At 52.8% G+C, this 20,858-nt stretch overlaps 9 protein-coding genes; 2 read left to right on the top strand and 7 right to left on the bottom strand.

The window, feature by feature from the left end:
• Positions 1-681: 681 nt before the first annotated feature.
• Positions 682-3,521, bottom strand: RCC_10241 (related to beta-glucosidase; the record flags this gene model as incomplete). XM_023775472.1 has 5 exons in its annotated part: positions 682-2,249; positions 2,305-2,411; positions 2,468-2,619; positions 2,673-3,166; positions 3,230-3,521. 5 exons carry the CDS (start codon positions 3,519-3,521, stop codon positions 682-684), a joined length of 2,613 nt encoding a protein of 870 aa, XP_023631240.1.
• A 1,144-nt stretch (positions 3,522-4,665) lies between these two features.
• Positions 4,666-5,500, top strand: RCC_10242 (uncharacterized protein; the record flags this gene model as incomplete). XM_023775473.1 has 3 exons in its annotated part: positions 4,666-4,915; positions 4,968-5,413; positions 5,462-5,500. The coding sequence occupies 3 exons, from the start codon at positions 4,666-4,668 to the stop codon at positions 5,498-5,500; spliced, it is 735 nt and encodes a 244-aa protein (XP_023631241.1).
• A 108-nt stretch (positions 5,501-5,608) lies between these two features.
• Positions 5,609-6,604, bottom strand: RCC_10243 (probable S-methyl-5'-thioadenosine phosphorylase; the record flags this gene model as incomplete). XM_023775474.1 has 2 exons in its annotated part: positions 5,609-6,519; positions 6,577-6,604. 2 exons carry the CDS (start codon positions 6,602-6,604, stop codon positions 5,609-5,611), a joined length of 939 nt encoding a protein of 312 aa, XP_023631242.1.
• Positions 6,605-6,861: 257 nt separating this feature from the next.
• Positions 6,862-7,626, bottom strand: RCC_10244 (uncharacterized protein; the record flags this gene model as incomplete). Its single annotated transcript, XM_023775475.1, has 1 exon — positions 6,862-7,626. One exon carries the CDS (start codon positions 7,624-7,626, stop codon positions 6,862-6,864), a length of 765 nt encoding a protein of 254 aa, XP_023631243.1.
• A 343-nt stretch (positions 7,627-7,969) lies between these two features.
• RCC_10245 (probable 40S ribosomal protein S30.e, cytosolic) lies at positions 7,970-8,226 on the top strand (the record flags this gene model as incomplete). XM_023775476.1 has 2 exons in its annotated part: positions 7,970-8,029; positions 8,098-8,226. 2 exons carry the CDS (start codon positions 7,970-7,972, stop codon positions 8,224-8,226), a joined length of 189 nt encoding a protein of 62 aa, XP_023631244.1.
• A 464-nt stretch (positions 8,227-8,690) lies between these two features.
• RCC_10246 (uncharacterized protein) lies at positions 8,691-13,178 on the bottom strand (the record flags this gene model as incomplete). XM_023775477.1 has 2 exons in its annotated part: positions 8,691-8,918; positions 8,970-13,178. The coding sequence occupies 2 exons, from the start codon at positions 13,176-13,178 to the stop codon at positions 8,691-8,693; spliced, it is 4,437 nt and encodes a 1,478-aa protein (XP_023631245.1).
• Positions 13,179-13,811: 633 nt separating this feature from the next.
• RCC_10247 (uncharacterized protein) lies at positions 13,812-14,505 on the bottom strand (the record flags this gene model as incomplete). XM_023775478.1 has 4 exons in its annotated part: positions 13,812-13,882; positions 13,956-14,138; positions 14,230-14,401; positions 14,476-14,505. The coding sequence occupies 4 exons, from the start codon at positions 14,503-14,505 to the stop codon at positions 13,812-13,814; spliced, it is 456 nt and encodes a 151-aa protein (XP_023631246.1).
• A 522-nt stretch (positions 14,506-15,027) lies between these two features.
• RCC_10248 (probable serine/threonine protein phosphatase PP1) lies at positions 15,028-16,117 on the bottom strand (the record flags this gene model as incomplete). XM_023775479.1 has 4 exons in its annotated part: positions 15,028-15,043; positions 15,104-15,432; positions 15,483-15,884; positions 15,938-16,117. 4 exons carry the CDS (start codon positions 16,115-16,117, stop codon positions 15,028-15,030), a joined length of 927 nt encoding a protein of 308 aa, XP_023631247.1.
• Positions 16,118-17,832: 1,715 nt separating this feature from the next.
• Positions 17,833-20,357, bottom strand: RCC_10249 (related to Leucine Rich Repeat domain protein; the record flags this gene model as incomplete). XM_023775480.1 has 2 exons in its annotated part: positions 17,833-20,262; positions 20,325-20,357. The coding sequence occupies 2 exons, from the start codon at positions 20,355-20,357 to the stop codon at positions 17,833-17,835; spliced, it is 2,463 nt and encodes an 820-aa protein (XP_023631248.1).
• Positions 20,358-20,858: the final 501 nt, after the last annotated feature.

The raw sequence follows: 20,858 nt of genomic DNA on the forward strand, positions 1-20,858 counted from the left end.
GTGACGAGCAAGAATCATCGGTTATGTAGTACTAAAGTCTGGGGCCGAAGAAAAGACGAGTGGGACAAAAATTGCAAGTGAAATTTCGGTGCCAAGGCGTCGACAGGCCGTCAAACTCACACCATAAGGTAATAACACATACAGATGGAATACAGGACCTTTCACCCGTCCTTGGAGCCATATACGAGAATCTTGTAGCTTTTATGCTCTGCAACAGATTTTAGCTTCGCCTGGTGGTCACTCATTGGTCTGATCTCGCATTGCATCGTTAAAAAGAAAGAATGAAATGGTGCTCAACCATCGAACGCCTCCTTTGAGATTTCATGTAACGATTGATTTCTTCTAGCTTTTCAATCAAAAAGATATTCGAATTAGGTAGGGGTAAAGCGAACTTTCGGTCTTTTCGACTGGAATCTCTACCAGGCATGCTATGCATCATCGATCACACCGCCGGCCTACTTCACCTTATGTGTGATAATTAGAGATATCAACGGATACTACTTTCTACTGAAATGCATCAAGAGGGACGGCTCTGGAGGTAAAGAAGCCGAGTTTCCAAAGGAGAAACAAAGCAACTCCTCATCCTCTATGGGCACACCACTGATTAAGAACAGCCCACTTCAAATCCCTCCAAAAATCTCTCTGCCAGAACAGTAGTATATCCATTTACATTCCCCTGACTTACATCATCACACACGAACTGTTCAAAACCTCAAAAGTACATTCACAACCCTCCTCATCAAGCACATWCCTCCCCACCATAACTCCATACTCGCCTTCCTGTAACATCCAATTCTGACTCACCACATCCCAAGTACTAAGATCCCTCCTCCTCAAATCAAAGTGGAATTCCCGCTTCTCTCCTTCCCGTAACTCCTTTTTTTCGAAACCCCTCAGCACCCTCCCTGCTGCACTTCCAGGAATGGAAAGATAGAGCTGTGCGACCTCCGCTGCCGTAACGTTCCCAACATTCTGCACACTGATAGATATTGTGGTGAGAATATCATAGAGAGAGTCCAGTCCGCCTTCCGGGTGCGGAGAAGCAATATATTTGTACGCATCAGGTGGAAGAGGAGAGCGGTTGACATTAGTATGTTGTATAATGGTCAAATTTGAGTATGTGAATTCCGAGTACGTTAATCCGAAACCAAAGGGATAGCGAGGCGTGATATTCCGGGCTGAAAAGTCGCGATAGTCGATCAGTAGACCTTCGGAGAAGTTGGATTGTGCGTATTGTGGGTTTTCCCTGGTGGGAAATGTTGGGTTAAGGAGTGTACCGTAATCTGATTCTTGCTTCGCTACGGTATAAGGTAGACGGCCGGAAGGACTGGTTTTCCCGTAGAGGATGGATACTAGGGCATCGCCGGTGGCTTGGCCGGGAAGATGAGCGTAGATTACAGCGGTGACGTTGTCGTGCTCGATCCATTCGTCGACTAGTCGGATGCCGGCGTTGTGGATAATGACGATTGTGTTGGCGCATTGGGCCGCAACGTTCGTGATGAGAGTGTCGGAGTATTCATCAGCGAGCTCGGTGCGGTCGGCGGACTCCACTGCCTGCGAGTTGATGAAGACTAGACAGGGGCCGGATGGGTTGTAAACTTTTGGGTTCTGGGAGCTGTAGTCGCCGAAGATGGTGGTACCGTCGGAAAGAGCTTGGCGGATAATGGCTTCGTGTGGAGATGTCATGAAAGACGGAGTAACGCCTCCCGAACCGCCGCCGGATATGAGGGTACCGTTTAGGGCAAGGGAAGGGAAGGAGAAGGTTGGAGAGGCGGCGCCTGCAAGGGAGAGGAGAACTTCAAAATAGCTGAGCTCACGCCCGTCGGGATAGTGTTGGCTATTAGCAAGGCTAAGCTCGTAGAGGTTCGGCGACTCGGCGGAGGTGTTAATCCCACCAAGGGCGTCGTAGCCAAAGAGTGATATGGTTTCAGGGGCGCGAAGGGGTAATGTGTTGTTGGTGTTTTTCACAAGGACATGGCCTTGAATGGCGGCTTCGAGGAGAACTTGAGTAGTAAGGTCGCTGAGAGGATCGGTGTCGTTGTTGAGCGCGACACCGGGTATGGTAATGTTGGCGAAGCGGGACATGCTTGCGACGATGCGAGTCGCCATATCGTCTATGCGGGAAATGTCAACAGAGCCGTTGTTGACAGCTGCTTCGAGTTGGCCAAATCCCCAATATGTGCCGCGAGGCATCACCATGTCTTGTCCTGCGTTGGCAGAGGCGACGCCAGTGTGTTGGCCACTCCAATCTGGATGAACGCGTTAGGTTGAGCAACAACAAAAGCAGGACAGTTCATCACCCACCAGTGAGGACGAAACCTTGAAAGCCGAGCTCTGTCTTTAGCAATCCATTCAACAGCTTGCTATTCTGAGAAGCCCACGAGTTGTTGACTCGATTGTACGATGACATCCTATTCATCAACACGTCAGTGATGGGAGGAAAGGTACATGGAGCCTGCCGACTTACACAGATCCCACACCCGCCCTAACGGCATCGTAAAAGGGCCACAAGTACAACTCGTGCATCGTCTGATCATCAATGTTGGAAGAGACCGAGGAATACAATGTGATATTCGCCGGCTGCAGGAGTCCGGAGAAGAATGGCTTCCTCAGCGTTTCCTATCTTCGATGAGCATATTGCCATCCTACTTCACTGCTTGTCAACTCCTCACCTGTTCATTCCCGATGAAATGCTTGACATTGGCAATGACATTTTCCTGCAAACCTCTCACTGCTGGATCTACCAATTGTCCYGCCAGATAGGGATCGTTGGAATACCCCTCCCAATTCCTGCCTCCCTTTGCAATTCTCCCAAGCGGTCCGACTACAGGCCCCAGCGCAACATTCACTCCCTTTGCACGAAACTCCTTGCCCATCTGCTTGGCTGTCAAGTACGCCATCGAGCGATTGAAACTAGCTCCGATCGCAATCTGTGGAGGAAATCCGCTGATGTTACCAAGGTCAGCGCCTCGCACTCCGGCTGGTCCGTCATTCAGACAAAGACCGGAGAAGCCAAGACGTGGGACGGAGCCAGAGAAGCCAGAGCAGCCAACAGTATCATCGGCGGGAATTGTGAGATTGACCTTTTCGGCGACAGTCATCTGCGAGACCAGAGACAAAGCAATATTGTAAGCTGTGGACCAATTACCGGAGCCACTCCCTTGTGCTGGGACGACAAGTCAGTCAACTCCATGTGGTTGCATTAGTTTAGAATGGAATCATTACCCACGACAAGGATACACTGGAGGACTCCCTCCATATGAATAGTAAGCCTCCGGATCTGTGAGTTTACGCTCATCGCTCAGCGTCTGATTCTTCAGCGTGTCGACAATGGCTTTCTGAGCAGTAGTGGCAAAAGAAGCAATAACGCTGGCWCCGGTCTCAGCCAAGTCATCAGGCAAAAGGCCGAGTTCTCGAATGATCGATTCGACGGCGTCTGCAGAGTAGGAGGTCGTGGACGCAGTTTTTGCACGACCGAGGGCCAGCCAGCTGGCTGCTGCCCACCATGCTGTTGGACGCATGGTACTAGGAGATTGATGATATGGCGAAGAACATGGGGGATGTTGTAATGTTTAACAGGGTCTTTCTTTTAAGAAAGGATGGGACTGAGGTGGATGGCCGATCAATGCTTATCCGTGTGACCGTGTCGTGAAGCGGTGAGGGATGAAGGCGAGGCCATGTGGACTTCGGCAGTCTTTCCTATGATCCAGTAGGAATTGATGGAACATCGGTCGTGTTCAGCATCACGTGGGTATTAGACTTCAATGGCATCATGATGGATGTTACCACAGTCGGGACTGTACTCCGTTGTAGACTCGTGAGGGTTGCACCAGAGGCCAGACAGGGGTTGTCAGACGGTCGCGGGGAACGCGGTCCTTGTCCACTAAACTTGAGCTGAACATCGTCTTTTGCGCCGCGCGAAGTTTGATGCAATTGCAATTTACGAGCCTGCCATCGGATCGTATCCAGAAATGCTGTAAAGAACGAGGTCCTCACACCCCCTCTTCACAGAAACACAAGTCGCATGCTCATTGGCTCGGCTCTACCCGCCGCTAGCTAAGCTTAGTGTTGAAAAAGATGGGATCCTCTGCTGTGCTAGAAAAGGTGAACTTCAGCGAGAGCGAAAAGGGCGGAGAACACTTTCTTTTCGAACATCACCTTGCGTGAATTTACAAGGTGCGGTATGATTGGCTCGGTCAAGCCCGCCGCTAATCAAAGAATGGTAAAAGAGCAGTTTCTCTCCTCTCCCAAGAAAAACCTACACCAAAGAGAGAGGAAAGGGCGCTTTTACCATGTGTTCCTGCGTGACGACTAATTGTAGCAGCTGTCGTCGAGTGATTGAGGTCGATCAAGCGATGATGAGAGAAGCAGATGATGAATCCTTCGCTTCTGCTGGTCAAAAGTCCTATTCATTCCAACACCACTTCATTCTGTACACTGCAAGGCTGGACGGCAATGGACGCAGCACAACATGCCACAGAGCAGACCTGTAATGAGATCCATGCTGCACGCACACTGAACATCAATCAACTCCACAATGTTGCACAGAGTCTACTTGACACCGCCTCAGTTTCATATTGATTGTCGACATCKCTTGCACACCAGAAGAGGTGGCCTGTCCATCTTTGAACATTGCATTCGTGATCTCCTCAGAACACCGCAAAGATGCAGTCTTTTAGTCGTGTGAAAAAAGCCAAGTTCGCCATTCCCGATGGCGACAACATCGAGAAAGAAGGACTTGTACCCCAAGAAGCCAACGCTCATCATGACCTCGAATACTATCAATTGCAACGAAGCCATCAAGTGCTCAAACGATGGATCATCGGCCTGGCATTCCTTTTGGCTGCAGCTCTTGCTACTCTACTCTTCCTTCTGATCAAGCCAACATCAACAAGAACTTCACCAGTACCCAACTGTAAGCACTCCCTCCGTCCCTCAATATCTTGAAAAACATTAACATCTCCCAGTTCCCTCCCTCCCAATCAAATTCGAACAAGATGAACGCTTCGCACCCCTCATATCACAAGAATCAGACGAAGCCTGGAGTTCCATGATGCCCACAGGCGACGGCTTCATAGTAATCGATAACCCAAGATCATTCAATCTCCCTCCAGGCCAAGAATCCTCCAGAGGCGAACTATACGACATCAGTCTCTTCCATCAACTCCATTGCCTGTCCAAAATTCGCAGTTTCGTATCCACGATGAAACAAGCTATTGGACGAAATGATACGCAGGAGATCAATGAGATTATACTTGATCCCATGCAGAACCACATGGCTCATTGCTTCGATTATCTTCGACAGTCGCTCATGTGCCATGGAGATATGACGTTGGAGTGGCCTAGGACGGAGCCGGATGGGAGGCGATTTGTGGTTGATGGATGGCATATTGAGCATCAGTGCAAGAACTGGGTAAGGCTTTTCTGTCCTGATTGATGTGGCTTAACTGATTCCGTGCAGGATTCAATCATGGAGTACATGAAGGAGAAGGCTGGCTGAACGGTATATTCCACTTTATGGCTTCTCGTTGAGGCCTCTCGGCAGGGTATCGTATTGTCTATCAATCATGTTAAATGGTCTTGATATCCACATGGTTAGAGTTGTTCTCTACTCATAGTATCCTGGGAACAGCCATGTGAGCTTCTTCTTCGCATCCTCGCTTCTACCCGCAGGAGCAGTCATGGAGCCAGCAAATTTGGTCTCTCCCTCGAGATGCTTCGCAAGTACAACATCATTGTGCTCTTCCTTGCTCAGCTCATCCAGCACAGCACCCACAAACCGTCGAGCATTCTCAGCATTCGCCTTCATGTGGCCCATGACCATCTCAACCGTGACATCTCCCTCAGAAGTATGCCAGCAATCATAATCCGTGCTCATGCAGATCATCTGGTAGGCAATCTCAGCCTCCTTGGCCAACTTGGCCTCTGGAAGAGCAGACATGTTGATGACAGAGCCTCCCCATGTACGATATAGGTTACTCTCAGCWCGCGTARAGAACTGAGGACCTTCCATGCACACAACTGTGCCCTCATTGTGCAGCCTCACCCCGTCACCCTCCAAACTCTGCCCACATTTACGCACAATAGCGCCAACTTTGGCATCAAAGGGATCCGCAAAGCCAACGTGTCCCACCATGCCGCCCTCGAAGAAGGTGAATGGGCGAATGCCCTTGGTGCGWTCTATGATCTGATCCGGGACTACAAAGTCACGCGGCTTGATCTGCTCTTGCAAACTGCCGACAGCGGAGAAGGCGATGATGGTACGGACACCGATCTTGCGCAGAGCGGCAATGTTGGCGCGGGCGGGCACCTCGTGAGGAGCCAGTTCATGGTGTAGACCGTGACGGGAGAGGAAGGCAACGGCGATGGGCTTACCGGTCGATGGCGAGGGGTGGTGCAAGATCRAGATCGGCGAGGAGGGTGTTCCCCAGGGTGTTGTGGGCTTGAGGGTCGCTACGTGTGTAAAGTGCGGCAATGATTGCAGTCSGGTGCCGCCAATAACAGCAATCGAGACGGGCTCTGGGAGAGAGTGCCGTCAGCTATGCGGGTTGTGTTGGAGAAGTGTACGACCGTTACCATCGTAGTGGTCCGCGACGTTGGCCATTTTGCGAAATCCTATATGTATTCGTCGTGAGAGTGTGGTGAAGAAGCTCATCGGTGTCACAGATGTTTTTTTGTAATCTTTGGGATTGCCCCACCCACGTGGGGAGCGCTGCGCTGTAGAGAAGGAGCCGAAGAGAGACATTTCGAACATTCAGTATACGCCACACATGTAAATACATATTCATCTATATGATGCAGTCCTTTCTGCGACTTGATGGATGTTTCTGTTTCGTTAATCTGTCATCGGGCCTTGCACAATCACAACCAGTCTCTCCACCAGCTCGCATGCTTCTTCTCGCCAGGAAGTTTGGCCTGCATAACTTCCTCCATTGTGAGATTGCGCCAGTCTTCGATAGACAACCATCCAATCCTCGCCCTGTCTCCAAATCCACCAAACCAATAGATCTGCTCGACCACCAACTGCACGTACTTTGACGTGTGAATATCGTTGCCGGGCTGCCAGTAGATTGAGTCAGGGTGGGACTTTAAGAAGCATTTCTGGATCCCATTCTCCTCCAACACTTTCGATGARAGTGGCTCCAGATGGCCGTGGAGAGAGAACCGCGGTAGCGCAGCTGGCGTGTGCGGTGTGGGGATCTCTTCACTGTCAAAGTTCCACGTAGGATAAACGGTACTTTGCTCCGGCCACCAGCGAATGCTCAAACTGATGTTGGATCCTGCGTTGTAGTTTTTATATGGAGTGGMTATGTCAAGTGCGAGTAGGATGGGGTTGCCACTCAAGGCATCGCAATCGGCATAGTATTCCAACAATCCGATAGCAGACCCTGCGAGTTCGGACGGAGTTCGCCCAAGTTTATTCTCCTCACTTGGGAACGATGTCACAAGATCACCAGTGGTGGTGAGATGTAGTATCTTTCTGGCCATGGCCGCGGATTCACGCGCTGTAGGTATCCGAAAGTCTGCATTGTGAGCTGGTGGATTGTCGAGGATAAGCTGAGGTGGCTTCACAATGGAAGTTGCTGAAGCTGCACTCAGCAGAGCAGCCGTAAGAGCGAACTTCATGATTGGGAGAGAGAACAGTGGCTGTGATGACGGTTGGACGAGTGATGTGAGGGAGATGTGGGGGCGACAGTGAAAGCAGCCGTTCTCAAAGTTCAGGCTCATCGGCCGACCTTGGTCTTGGCGCAGCTAGATTTGACGCACATCCAACGTCCTCCGCCGACACGACATCGACAACCCCATCGGACCCATCTCATCCACCAGCGTATTGTGAGTCTTTCGAATCCCCGGCGTCGCCCCACCATTTCGACTCGACTTCCGCGCATCTTCATCGTACTGCAATTGAGAGCAGCACTAACCGGTGATTCGCCACCACAGCACCCCAAGACGCACAACAACCGCAATCATGGGAAAGGTTCACGGATCCCTCGCGCGTGCCGGTAAGGTCAAGTCGCAGACACCAAAGGTACGATACACCACCCTCTAGCTCTGGACAATGCGCGTGGACAGGAAACTGATAAAAGGGCACCGCAGGTTGAGCCACAGGAGAAGAAGAAGACCCCCAAGGGCCGCGCCAAGAAGAGAATCACATACACCCGCCGCTTCGTCAACGTCACCATGACCGGTGGCAAGCGGAAGATGAACCCCAACCCAACCTCATAAACCACGAAAGGAAACTTGTGTTGAGGGAGGATTCAGTGCGTGAGGGAGCAGACGTCGGATTGAGCACACACACGATGGCATGATGGATTTGCGATGAACGCAGTTCAAGGCGTTATTCAGGGCTGATGTCTCGAGAGCGCGTCATTGCATGATTCTGGGGCGACTTGAAGATGGGACCGGCTATGCATGGAATGGAAAAACGGCTTCTGTATCGTGCACTGCAGTCTATGGTAGCTTGCAGAACTGAAGCTTCTCATGCAACTTTCATTTCATTCTCGCCATCACATTGGATGCTTCCAACTATTGACCACGAAACCGCGTACACAAACAACCTCAATCAATGACCGCATTCGAACTTATTACTACTTTTGACTTCTATCTCACTTGCCGAATACAGACTGCTTGCCGAATAAAGACTGCTTGAATCCACCTTGACTCCATATTCTCCAGACGCCGTAAGCAAACTAAGCAAACCTCTTCTTCTGTGCCTCTTCCAACGTGAGCTGAAGAATCTTCTCCCTCGACTTGGTGACATCTGGACTCGACGTCTCCGGGTCTGCAACCTCATCTGTAATCTCGACCTCCCACGGCTTCTCGGGCGCCGGCGTCGACTTTGACGGCTCGGGCGTCGCTGTTGGCATCAGCGCGAGCTGACCGCYGCCCGTCATCCCATTTCCCTCCAGTCCTGCCTGCTGCCCCATGATGTTAGACAAATGAAACATCATTAGGCAACCAGAACTTACTACTGGGATAAATCTGCCGTCCCCACACGGTACCAGGAACACGGTTGAATGTGGCGTAGGCACCACAATCTCCTCTGCACTGTCAGTACCATCGGTGTTGTTGCTGTCCTCTCTGCTGTGCACGCTCTTGTGTTTCTTGCTGCGGATCTGACGAGCTGGACGTGGCTCAAGCAGCGGCTTATGCTGTTTTGCCTCGTTCACCTGCTTCATCGATGGTCCCTTGCTCGCTGGAGATGCCCGTCCGAGCGTCTGTGAAGAGCTGTCGGAAGCGACATCGTTGCCTTTGAACTCGTGGATGGGCTCGCTTGGCTTGGCGTCAATCATGGTGTTTCCGGAAATCGTAACATCAGCCGTCGCTTTTAACTTCTTGTTCTTGCTCTTGGATTTCGCCTTCTTCTTCTTGGACTTGCCCTGATCTGCCCCGGGTGATAAGCTCCGCTCAGTGAGAGTAACATCAGAGATGCCCAGGCCGGCGGAAGGAGCGGCGTGCGGGCCCTTCTGCAAATCTTGCGATTCCTTGGACATTGAGTCCTCTCCGTCAGGCTCAACAGATTGAACAATATCGTCGTCTCTCTCCATGGGTGAGCCTGGCGGCCGAGCATCGTCGGACTTCATGTTCTGCTGCGCTGAGCCCATGGAAAGGAATGCACGAACCGGATCGACAAGATCTGTCAGAGTCCATGTCTTGCTGGATGTTGTCTCATGTGAGCTGTTGGATGATGCGTTAGAGTCGTGGTCCGCTGCGGCGTTGAGCGAGGCCACGGGTTCAGCATTGTCCTGAGCAACGACTGAAGGGACGGCTTCAGCGATAGAAGGCATGCTAGTTGGAGATGCTTGATTGTTGGAATGAGCAGCGTTTCCGCTTGTTGGTCGACCGGGAGACTCCACGCCGTGCACGCCGTGCTTGGTCTTCTTCGATGAATATTTCCTCGACTTTGGTTTGGCGAATAAACTGAGAGATTCAGTCTGCGCGGGACCCTTGGATTTCAAGGGCTTCTTCGACTTGATCTGAGTGACTGGCTCTGCGATCGCAGGCGTGCTTGGAGCAGTGACGAATGCAGTGCCGGGCGCTTCCAGGGCTGAGGTGGCTGAGATAGAGCGCACTTGACCGGTGAATACAGCATCATCGCGAGGTTTCTCCTCGCTCACTGCAGCCACGCATGTATCAATTGATGGGACTGTGATTGTCACTGACCGCTCGGGCCTAGTCGGAGTGATGTCCTCCGCGATGATGTAAGGTTCCTCAGGGGCGGCAGGTTCGGTCAGCTTCGGGCTCTCCGGTGTGGAAGCGGACTCTACACGAGTATCCGGCACCGTGGCTGAAGGACTGACTTGCAATGCTGCATCGATGGAAGAAGGCTCCACGGTCCTCACCACCTCGGTCGTCTCAGTACCTTCAGTGATATTCACAGCCGCTGCGATCGGCAACTCGGGACTCACGTCCAATTTCGATGCTGCTAGTCCGCCGTCTGATGTAGCAGCGACAATCTCCGGACCATCGCCGACCTTCTCTTCACCCTGTAGACCGTCCGCGGTGTGGAAACTCTCATCAACCTGTTCATCGGAGGTGTTGATGCTGGTCTCAGTAGGACCAGCATCAAGGATTRCTACACCCACAACGGCAGCGGCCTTTTCTCCTTGCTCATTTGCACGCGAAAATAACGGGTCCTCATCCACGACTGCGCTTGGAGCTACGGGTTCCACAGACGAGACACTCTCAAGATTGCTGGTCTGTTCAACCCCATCAAGCTTGACTGCCTCGTCATCCTCGCCCCCACCCTTGAGCTCTTCGTTCTGAGGTGCTTCGTGCGATGTTGTGTCCGATGCCGTCATTGCATCGACGGTGGTTGTCGGAATTTCCTCGCGAGCAGGCTTGCATGTAGTAGAGGTGGCAGATCCTGACGGGATTTTAGAAACATCATCACTTGATGGTGCATGCTTTTCGTGATAATTCTGTCGAGTGGTGTTCCCCTTTGAATCACCAACAGCGTTTCCGTCACCCTGTGCAGGCCTCTTGCCCGGCTTCTTAGGCTTCTTGTTGTTGCCGCTGGTCCTCTTCTTATGAGGATCCACGACCTTGTCGGCGTCGCCTGACGTGATATCTTTTCCCGGTGTGTCGACGGCGGTGTTTGGAGCTTGAGACGTCGTGGCGACTGTGGACGCTGGCTGACGTCCGCGCGCAGGTCGATCTGCTGCATACGCGCTGTATTTGTAATGCGCTGGATTCCAGTACTCACCAGCAACTTCTGCGAAGAGTACAGGGCCGCCAGGCCAAGGTTTGCCTCGCGTAGTCAGAACTTGGCGCGCGCTGTCAGCATTCGCGAATGCAACCCACGAGACGCGCTGATAGCCATCGCGCGAGTCTCGCAATTGAACGGCTTCCACAGGACCGAATTTTTCAAAGTGAGCCTGGAAGGCTTCAGCTGTCAAGTCGATTGGAACTTGAAAGATCATCAGCTTCTTGGCGAAATTGCAGTTGACGCCGATGGTGTATTTGTTGCAATCTTCTGGAGCGCATGGTTTACTGATTGACAGGGTTCTCTGATGATGTCCGCTGTCACTCGTCGAGGGATGCTGGATGTAATGAGGTGAGGTGACATGGCTGTTGTTGTGAGGCCATACAGGACCGATGCCAGGAGGTGCTGAGGGGACAGTGCCGTTGAGCATGTACGGCATCTGTCCATAGTGTTGAGCAGCGAATGTATTCCCGTCCGTCGGAAAGGGAGGCTGCCAATGCTTGTCTCTTGAAGGGGTGCTAAAACGCTGATCGTTGACAGTCGAGCCGGCGCCCGCTGGAAAGTGAAAATCGCTGCCGGAGGGGCGGTCAAAGGAGCGGCCACCTCTCGCGTAGGTTCCTCCGTTGTAGCCACGATTGCCGCCTCGTTGGTGATATGGCTGTCCACGATCCTTCCGGCCACGTGAATTACCACCGTTAGGTCCTTGCTTGGTTTGCTTGTGCTTCTCGTCTGGATTAAAGAGACGTGATTCGTCGCCAAGGGCACGACCATCATTGGGAAAATTGCTGCGGTCTCCAAAAGGCTGAGCGTAATGAGCAGTAAACCCTGGTGGGACGCGTGGGTGAGACATGTGCTGCTGAAACTGATTTGGGAAATTGGCCTGAACTGGGTAGCCATATGGTCCTGGCATTCCAGTCATCGATTGTGCAGGCAGAGCGTAGCCTACAAATGGCGTGTTGGGGTTCGCAGGGGGTGCATACTCCAGTTGATCAGGCAAACGTGTACCAGTAGAGACGGCACGACCTGGCATCATCTCCACCTGAGATTCATCCGTCTGAGACGAAACCAAGGGCGCCTGATATCGAACATCTTGACGCCCATAGACGAAACCGCCGCCTGCTTGACCGACGTGGTTGCCATTGCTGTCGTGCGAGGCGGGTCCATACGAGCCGCGCGCACTGTGTCCACCACGACTGCTGCTTCCACCAGGAATGCCTGTTTCGGGCTGTTGATACATTGGTCTCTTGCCCTTGCCTTGCGACGTTGTGGCTTGGCGATTGGTGTTGGAGGGCACTTTCGATTCGATCTCCTGCTGAGTCCCTGCAACTCCGTCTGTATTTGGTGATGGGTCGCTCGTAGCATTGCGTTGCGATGTTGTCGTGGCTGTGGGCTCAGTTGCCGGTACAGGACGGTTCGCAGAGCCAGAACCGTCCACAATAAGAGGGCTACCAGGAGCAGCGGGAAGGGGAGCCTGATGACGCAACTCGTGTTGGATGCGCGTGATGACCAACCTCAGCAGTTTTTTACCGTACATGGCGATATCCTTCGACTCGAAGAAGGTGCTGGGTTGGACGTTCGGCTCAAAAATGCGCTTCTTCATGTCCGGGTCACTCAGGATGTTTTGATTCTCACTGATCCACCACTCTGTCAATGCCGGAATGCGATGGTTGAGATTCCAATCCGCAGCCCACAGCCAAGCTGCCTTGAGGAATCTGAAGCCATTGCCCTCGCCCTCGGCGCCTCCTTGAACTTGAATGTCTTCGTCGCTGAAGAAGCGCCGGAGGAATGCCTCCTCGGTCGCTCGATCGGCCTGCGCAGGAAATTCGCTTGGCAAGATGGCCACGAATCTGTCGAATTCATGAGAGAACAGATAGCGGCAGTAAGGCACGATGTCGAGGCTGCGGTTGGAAGAAACGATGATGGGCAACGCGGTCTCTGTCGGGCCGGCCATCGCGCGGGCCTCAGTGACCATGCGCTGGGAAATGAGTCGTGCGAGATGCGTGCCGAGTGATGAAACCCGACGATCCGGAAATGGCGGGAAATGGACGCTCGCAATGTAGCAATGGGCGCAACAATGCGTGTCGCAGTTGTAGGGAAGTGAGGAGTGGAGTGCTCTGTTTGATGATGACGATGGTGAGGGGAGGTGAGATCAGTAGTGGGGAGGTGCCGCGAGAGGAAACGACGAGAAGCCCGTGCCTTCTCTCGAGCAGCACTTTCCGCAGTGCGGCAAACACCGCCAACCAATGAGGGGATCAACCTAAATGAACGGAGTTGCGGCGGTGAAGAGACAAACGGTCATCGTTTGCATGTRATGATATGGAAATGTGCACCACGAAGGTGAGAAGAACGAGAGTGAGACTTACGTGCCATGGACGATACATTGAGCGTGCCGATTGCTCGACATACTGCCGTAGCAAGTGAGAAGGCGAGGCACTCTCATATCTATAAGTGTCGTGGTCACTCTATGCGTTCCCGTGGTCGACAATGCCTTTATCCTGCCCACGCCGGCGGAAACTCCCTGCAGGCTAGTGGTCCTGTGGAGTGTCGCAAAGCTGTAGCGACGCCCAGCAGCTACAATGCTCACCTTATAATTTACATTGACAGTTTACGGCTTKCCAGCCTCACTGGGCACCGACTTKACCAGTTTCATTATCTCACTCTCGCTCTCCCCAACAACTGCACCAAAATCGTCAGCTCTGGCGTGCCTAGAAGACTGCAATGACTGCTGAAATGTCACATTTATACGTACCTGCCCTGCCGTTGTTCCAGTCCACAGTAATCGGTCGTTGAAAGGAGCTCTCGTCCGTCTTGAACTTACGAAGCGCATCACTGGTGCCAGTGGCGTCCTTGATAACGCTGCCGGCGTGGGATGGCCCAAGGTATTCCAAAATGCTGTTCACCTGATCCTGTGTGGGAGCGCCCTCTTGGATTTCTTCAAACACAAGTCAGTTAGATGGCGCTTCATTCCACCAGCCATTGTCCCTCTCTTGTTCATCTTCCTGAGCGTTTATGTGTATGCGTACCAAGTTCGAAATCGGTTCGTTCAAGCTTGCTCTGCTTGTCGTGATCGCTCGCCTGRTCTTCGGTCGCGTGTGAGACGGCAGTGGCATTGGCTTGCTTCAGCAGAGTGTATACTCGGGTCGAGACTGGGTTCTTCGGGGCGTGAAAGAGGGTGATGACATTCTTCACTCCCGCCTGCGTAGCAGTCAGCATTTCTCGGCTTCGAACGGTTTGGAGAATCTCATGGTTGATGACACAGAGTTACTTGCCTCCTTGAAAAGATTCTTGAAGAAGCTCATGATCGCAGCAGCTCGCAATACGCGTGTTTGACGATGGAGCGATGTAAGGTGAAGTCAGCCAGGCACGCAAAGCTAGGTGAGGTACCTTTCCTTGAGCCATGACGAAACTTGAAACTACTACAGACTAAGTCACGTCCTCCGGACTTCCGTCCAGGTACCTAACTTACCTACTCGATGAGCTTGCATTCCAAGCAGACAGCCATTGAAACATCACAGTCATCATAGAGCACGGGCAACGCATAAAAAAGTTATAGACTGCGCAGCACCACCGTTGGGATAGCCATTTCCTGGCGTGATCCCCAAGCGCGATGCAGCGCACTACTCGCTGCTAGCCATCTCCCCTGTAACCATGGAAATCGTACAACCCACACTCGTTCAATGTCTCGGCTCACACGATGCCAATCTCTGCCGTCAGGGCACGAGGTGCTCTTTTTGCTGGATAACCACCAGCTGTGCCGCTCAGCTGAGTCTTCAAAGACTCGATACGTGTTGATTGCAATGATCTGTCGCAAATGTCTTCTCTTATCTCCTGCCAAATCTGCTGATCAACAAGTCAGTACGGGTGTCAGCTAAAGGAAGGCAGGAGGACGGTTCTTACTTTTGCTTCTTTTCCGCCGGCTTGAGGATCTGGAAGGAGCACAACAGAGACTCGTCGACGCTCATCATGGCGCCGGCATTGTCGAACTCGCCGCAGTAATTGGGCGCGGAGAAGAGAGTGACCAGTTGACGCTTCGAGAAGAATTCGTAACCATCTTCAACAACCTGATGTGCACGACAAATGAGGTCCATGTCGTGCTTCTGCAAGAAACGCGAGACCACATCCGGGCCGAAGGTGAAGGAGACACCGCGGTCATTTTCGGACCATCCGGTGATGTCCTTGTCAGGATCGGACCACAGCAGGTCGCAGAGCAGGCCGCAGTCGGGGATCTACACAGTTAGCATCTGGTCAATTGAGAATCGGGGTCGTAGTTGCCTACATCGGTTGGGCGCATAACGCGGCGGATCTGCTCCATTGAGTTGAGGTCCGGACTGAGCCCACCGTGCATGGTGAAGATCTTCTCGTCAATAATGGCCGCAATCGGCAAGCAGTTGAAGCAGTCGGTAAATGTCTTCCACAGTTTGATGTTGTAGCGTCTCTTGCATTCGTCGTAGAAGCCATAGATGCGGTTGATGGATGCACATTCGTGGTTGCCACGAAGGATGAAGAAATTCTCCGGGTACTTGATCTTATACGCAAGCAGCAGGCAAATGGTCTCGAKCGACTGCTTGCCCCGATCCACGTAGTCGCCTAGGAAGAGGTAGTTGGCCTCTGGTGGAAAGCCTCCGTACTCGAACAGGCGCAGGAGATCATAGTACTGGCCGTGAATGTCACCACAGATCTGCAAGCGACGAATTAGTAAGAAAGCAGCGATGTGTGTCGATCCCCACGAACCTTTATGGGGGCTTCCAGCTCGAGCAAAATCGGTTGAGAGATGAAGATCTCGCGAGCCTTGGTGCACAGGTATCTTATTTCGGTTTCCRAGAGCTGGACCTGCTTGCCCGGCCGACTGCCACGGACCTCAAGGAGACGGTCGATGATGGAGTCCAAGTCCACATCATTTTGATCCGCCATTGCTGGCGACTGGTGTGGAGTGGGGAAGAGTATTCGAAATCGAGCGGAGCTGCTCGCGACCGATGTTGGGTTGTGCTCCGCAGACTGGCGCGTGGGGCCTAGAGAACTGCCTAACGTCAGTGTTGCGTATACGGTTTGCTGCGATTCAAGGGTAGCTCGCAGCTGCCCAACAGTCGGCAAGCTCAGCTTGCCCTATGACCGTAGAGATATGAATGCCTTTCCTACAGTTGCTCTAATGCGCTCAAGACCCTGCCCCGTTGTCACCGCCCTGCCGCTTGCTCCCAACGCGCGCCTACCGCTGATTGCGAAATGAAGAATAAGAAAGAGTGCGACTACACGTACCGAGGGTATCGAGACGAGCGCGAGAGCTCAGCGAACGCGCGAGATGTCTTCTCTCAGGTCTGCGAGATCTTCCAGGCAATTGTGGCTTATGTCAAGGAGATAATCTTGCACCTGTAAGCGTCGCTGCCTGCTGATATGTCCACGCGAATGTTGCCGAGTTGGAGCAGGCTTCTGGAGGAGGAGCTGCTAGCTTGTGCTGAACGTTGCGGAGGGCGAGCGAGTGCGACGATGGGGTCTGTACGCGCGGCGGAGATGTGGACGGCGCGGTATTGGCGTTGTTCTTTCCGCGATGGACAGATAGCGAGCTCGATATTCAGCGAGAGGCCAGTTCTCGGTGTGTGCTGGTGGTTCAGAAATGAGAATCGCGGTGATGGTGCTGATGGCGATGTTTTGGGGTGCAGAAGGAGGAAGCACCCAGTGAGAAACAGAAGTTGAGTAGAACTAGTTCTAGCGCCGCTTTTACTGCCACCACAAGAGCGGGACAGAGGATTGAGGATTATGGATACCACCACCGCTACATCTCAATTACGGAAACATAGATACAAACTACTAAGTATCGGCACGCGTGAGAATTCATCGAGCATTGCCTGTCGAACATTTACACCCGAAAAGTATATGGAAGCTTTAATCAAGAACATCCTTTTCAAACGCGTGACAAGGGCGACCACATGCCTCACCACAACTGTTCAGCAGCTGCAGCCGCGTCCGAATCCAATCAAAAGACACCACAACTCTATTCCACACAACGCTCCAAGTAAAATAATCTTGCAGCGAATGGTCTATCCGCTTCGCGCTGCGATCGTACGTGTTGGAAATGACATTGTCAAAGATGCCCCAGAAGACTCCTGCCTTACCTTACCTTACCTTACCTTACTTCTCAATGTGATCCCTCGACAGCCATCAAATCGCATCGAATTCATACGCGTAGAATCGTTGAGGCGTGAGATACCAATTCAATGCAGAGGAAACACAAAGCTTCCTTGATTCATGAGTTGACTGACCATGCGCATCTCCCTAAAACGCCTCGCTATGCTATCACATCATAACATTCCAAAAATGCATCACGCTCCCTGCTTTCGTCTATGTGCCAAAAAAGGCATCATCTACAACCAATGCCACCAGCTTCATGTTGCGACGAAAATGATAAAGCACAACTTGCTCGCCAAATCGCAAGACCAATCCTAAACAGGGTATTCTCGACATCAACCCAAAGCAAACCTAACCGATGGAGCAGGTGGCCCCCAAAAGAAAATGAACGGCCGGTTTGTAAGAATCCGCCGTCTCTCGCCACTCCGGTCACAGGGCATGACCATTAATAGTGTTTTGCAGAGCGTGCAAGCGCATGAGGGGAATTTGCACAATTATGAGGTGTATCAACCCAGTGTGCGTCCGCCTACGCCGACGCTGACGCCTCGAGATGCCATTTCAGGCCGCACCGCGGCTGGTCGTGAAGCCGGGCTGTAGCTGCGATTCCTGGCTCGGGTCTCCTCTGCGAACCGTTCCTCATTCAAAATCGCGAGCCAATTGGGCCCTAGCTCGTTCTTCATCGCCTCCATCTTCTGCCGATAGACGTCTGAATTGGTGCCAGCGTCCTCTGGCACTCGCATAGGATAAGAGTCATCGTCGGACGAGTTTCTTATCTTGGGGGAAGCGGTAGTTGGAGTGAAGGCCTTGTCCAGTTTAGGCCTTGCGGCGAGGTTCTGTTGCGGAAGCTTCGCTGAAGGTGCACTCTGATACGCACTCGCCTCTGGTGTCGTAGGCTGGTCGCTTTCAGTAGTGGGAGTGTGCAGCATAGGAGGGAGCTCAGTCAGCTCTGGGACCGCTGGTTCTGCGGACACTCTTTCTTGGAGAGGCACTGCTCGTTGTTCGGCCTGTGAAAGCTCCACTATTCTTCGTCGTGAGACTTTCTTCCGTCGAAGGGAGGATTTTGGTTCGATATCAGAGACCGTAGAGCGGCGTTGGTGTCCTGGAAGATGCGTAAACGTCGATGACGCCCCCGACTTGCCAAAATCATGGACAGCTTCATGCGACTCGTCTTCTGAAGGCGCCCTCACTACGGGTATGTTTGCCGGCTCAGCGGTTCGATCATGGAGACCTTTCTTCTCGGTGTGTATCGGGCCGAGAGAATCTATTGAAATGTCGTGTATGTGCCCTGGGGTATCTCGAAAGAGATTGAAAATCGTAACTCTATAGCCGCTGTGGGTCCTGGTGAAAGGATTCTTCATCAAATAGAGGTCCTTGATGTCCGGAATACCTGTCAGTCGTGCCAATTCTGTCGGATCGTGCAGCCTGTTGTCACGTAGATCTAGCCGCTCCAGTGAAAACAGTCTCTCGATACCAGCCAACGAGAGCAGTCGATTCGAACGGAGATTGAGCGTCGTGATAGCCGGTAATGGGTTTCGAGCCAGTGATGAGAGGCTGTTGATCATACAGTTGCTGAGATTAAGCGCTCGAAGGTCCGTAAGACTGGCCAACGCATCCGGTATTTCAGAGAAGAGATTGCCGGACAGATCGAGTGACTGTAGAGTGCTGGCTACCGGCGCCAAACTGCTCACAGTCAGATAAGTTAGGCCGTTCTCGGCAAGGCTGAGATGTCGGAGGAAGCGCCATTTGTTTGGAGGCAGTATTCCCATTGCCAGCAAGTCAGACGAACTATGCCTGTGCGTCATCTCTTGCTGGCTGGAACCTGAGCTGCCGGACGACCTGCGAAACTTTGGCGTACGGTGTGGTTTCGGCGCAGAGGCATGTCGTGACGTGGTTGGCCTTGGTGGAGAGTTGCTCGGCTGTCTTGCCGACTCGAGGACTTTCTTGCCATCAGAGGAGCCTACTCTGGCTGATGTGTGAGGGCTGCCTACTGAGCTGCGTTGAAGCTCGGCCAATGGGGAGTTCGGCGACGACACTGAGCGGGCCAAGTCAATCTGCCTACTCTTGGGGCTACCTGCAGCCCATGGAATCCCGGGGGTGGATGGCGTAGTCGGCACCTGAGTTTTGGACGAACGCTTACGCTTTCTACCCTCCGCATCGTCCAAGACAATGTTCAATAGTAGGTCTATAGGATCGTCCACTTCCGCTCGCTTGACAGTCAGACTTCGCAACTGCTCTGCCAACCTGTCCCAGCCATGAAACTGCCGAAAGTCGAGATCGCAAATCTCCAATGAACTCACGTTCTTGAAGGCAAACAGCGGGACTGCAGTGTCGAAGGGGAATTCCTCAAAGCCCGAGATGAGCCTCGCTCTGTGGTCTGGCGAGAGCCGCAGGGCTGGAATTTTGGTGAAGCACGAGTACAAGTACTTGATATCATCACGATGTTGTGCCATCTGCTTCTCAGCTTTTGAAACGCTATTCGATAGCGTCAAGGTAGACCAGACGGACGACATGCTCGACATGACACTCCGCACGCTGGACACGGACCGGAGAGATTCTGCATCGGTCGGCCTGCCGCGTGACTTGGGGGCGTGTCCAAGGAAGGACACGTAGTTGGACGGCGCTGCATCGCTGTGCAGGTTTTCCAGCCGGACCGTAGTGGGACCAACATCGACCCCGAGATCTTCGAATTTGCYGAGCAGGTAGAAGAGGTGGTGCGGAGTCAAGGTGAGCTTCGCAGGCTTCAGCGTCGGGGATGCGAAGGAGAGGTAGGGGTAGGGGCGAGAAAGCGCCTGCGAGAGGGAGATGGTCGTCGACTCGGTGACATTGCTCGCAGCACCAGCGACGGTCTGTTCCTTGTCACTCTTCGGTTTCGGACGCTGTGACTGCAACGCGTTCGCTAGTGCTCGCTCATGGGTGCGGACGAAGTATGCTAAATTCTGTTTCAGGGCCGATGCGTTAGTGTTGCGAATGTCTGGCTCCAGCGGCGTGGTGAACATGCCTTGACGAATTGCTGCCCGTCCTCCGAGTCCATTGTCATGCGAAGGCCTCGGTACCCACCAACATTGGCGGCGGCGACTGTCGATGGAGAAGGGAGACGACAGTGTCGGCGGCGGCTACAACGAGACGAACAGGGCAGGTGGTGGAGGCGTCCTGCGGTGCGACTGATGAGGCGTCAAGAAAGTACCCGGGCTAGAACATGCTGAGATTACATGTACTAGGATGGCAGCGATCTTCTGGCCGTTCCTTTGCGGAGCACCTCGTTGCTGAAYCCGCAGACCTAGAGACTCATGAGTAAGAGCAGGCACCAAGCGCAGCTGATAAGCCGCCCATTGTAGTGGATGGCAATGTCTTACCTGGGACTCGTCACGCAGCACTTTTGTCACCGGCCGTCTGACACAACGACTGACTCTCTCACCGGAGATCCTCAAAGATGCCTCAAAAGTGGCAGCGTCGCAACAACAAGGTGGCAGAGGACTCGGGATGTATCCTACCAGCTAAGATTTTCTCACGATGGTCCAGGCGGGGACAGCCA

Source organism: Ramularia collo-cygni (genome assembly GCF_900074925.1).
Source record: "Ramularia collo-cygni strain URUG2 genome assembly, contig: RCC_scaffold21, whole genome shotgun sequence".
Classification (NCBI taxonomy): Eukaryota; Fungi; Ascomycota; class Dothideomycetes; order Mycosphaerellales; family Mycosphaerellaceae; genus Ramularia; species Ramularia collo-cygni.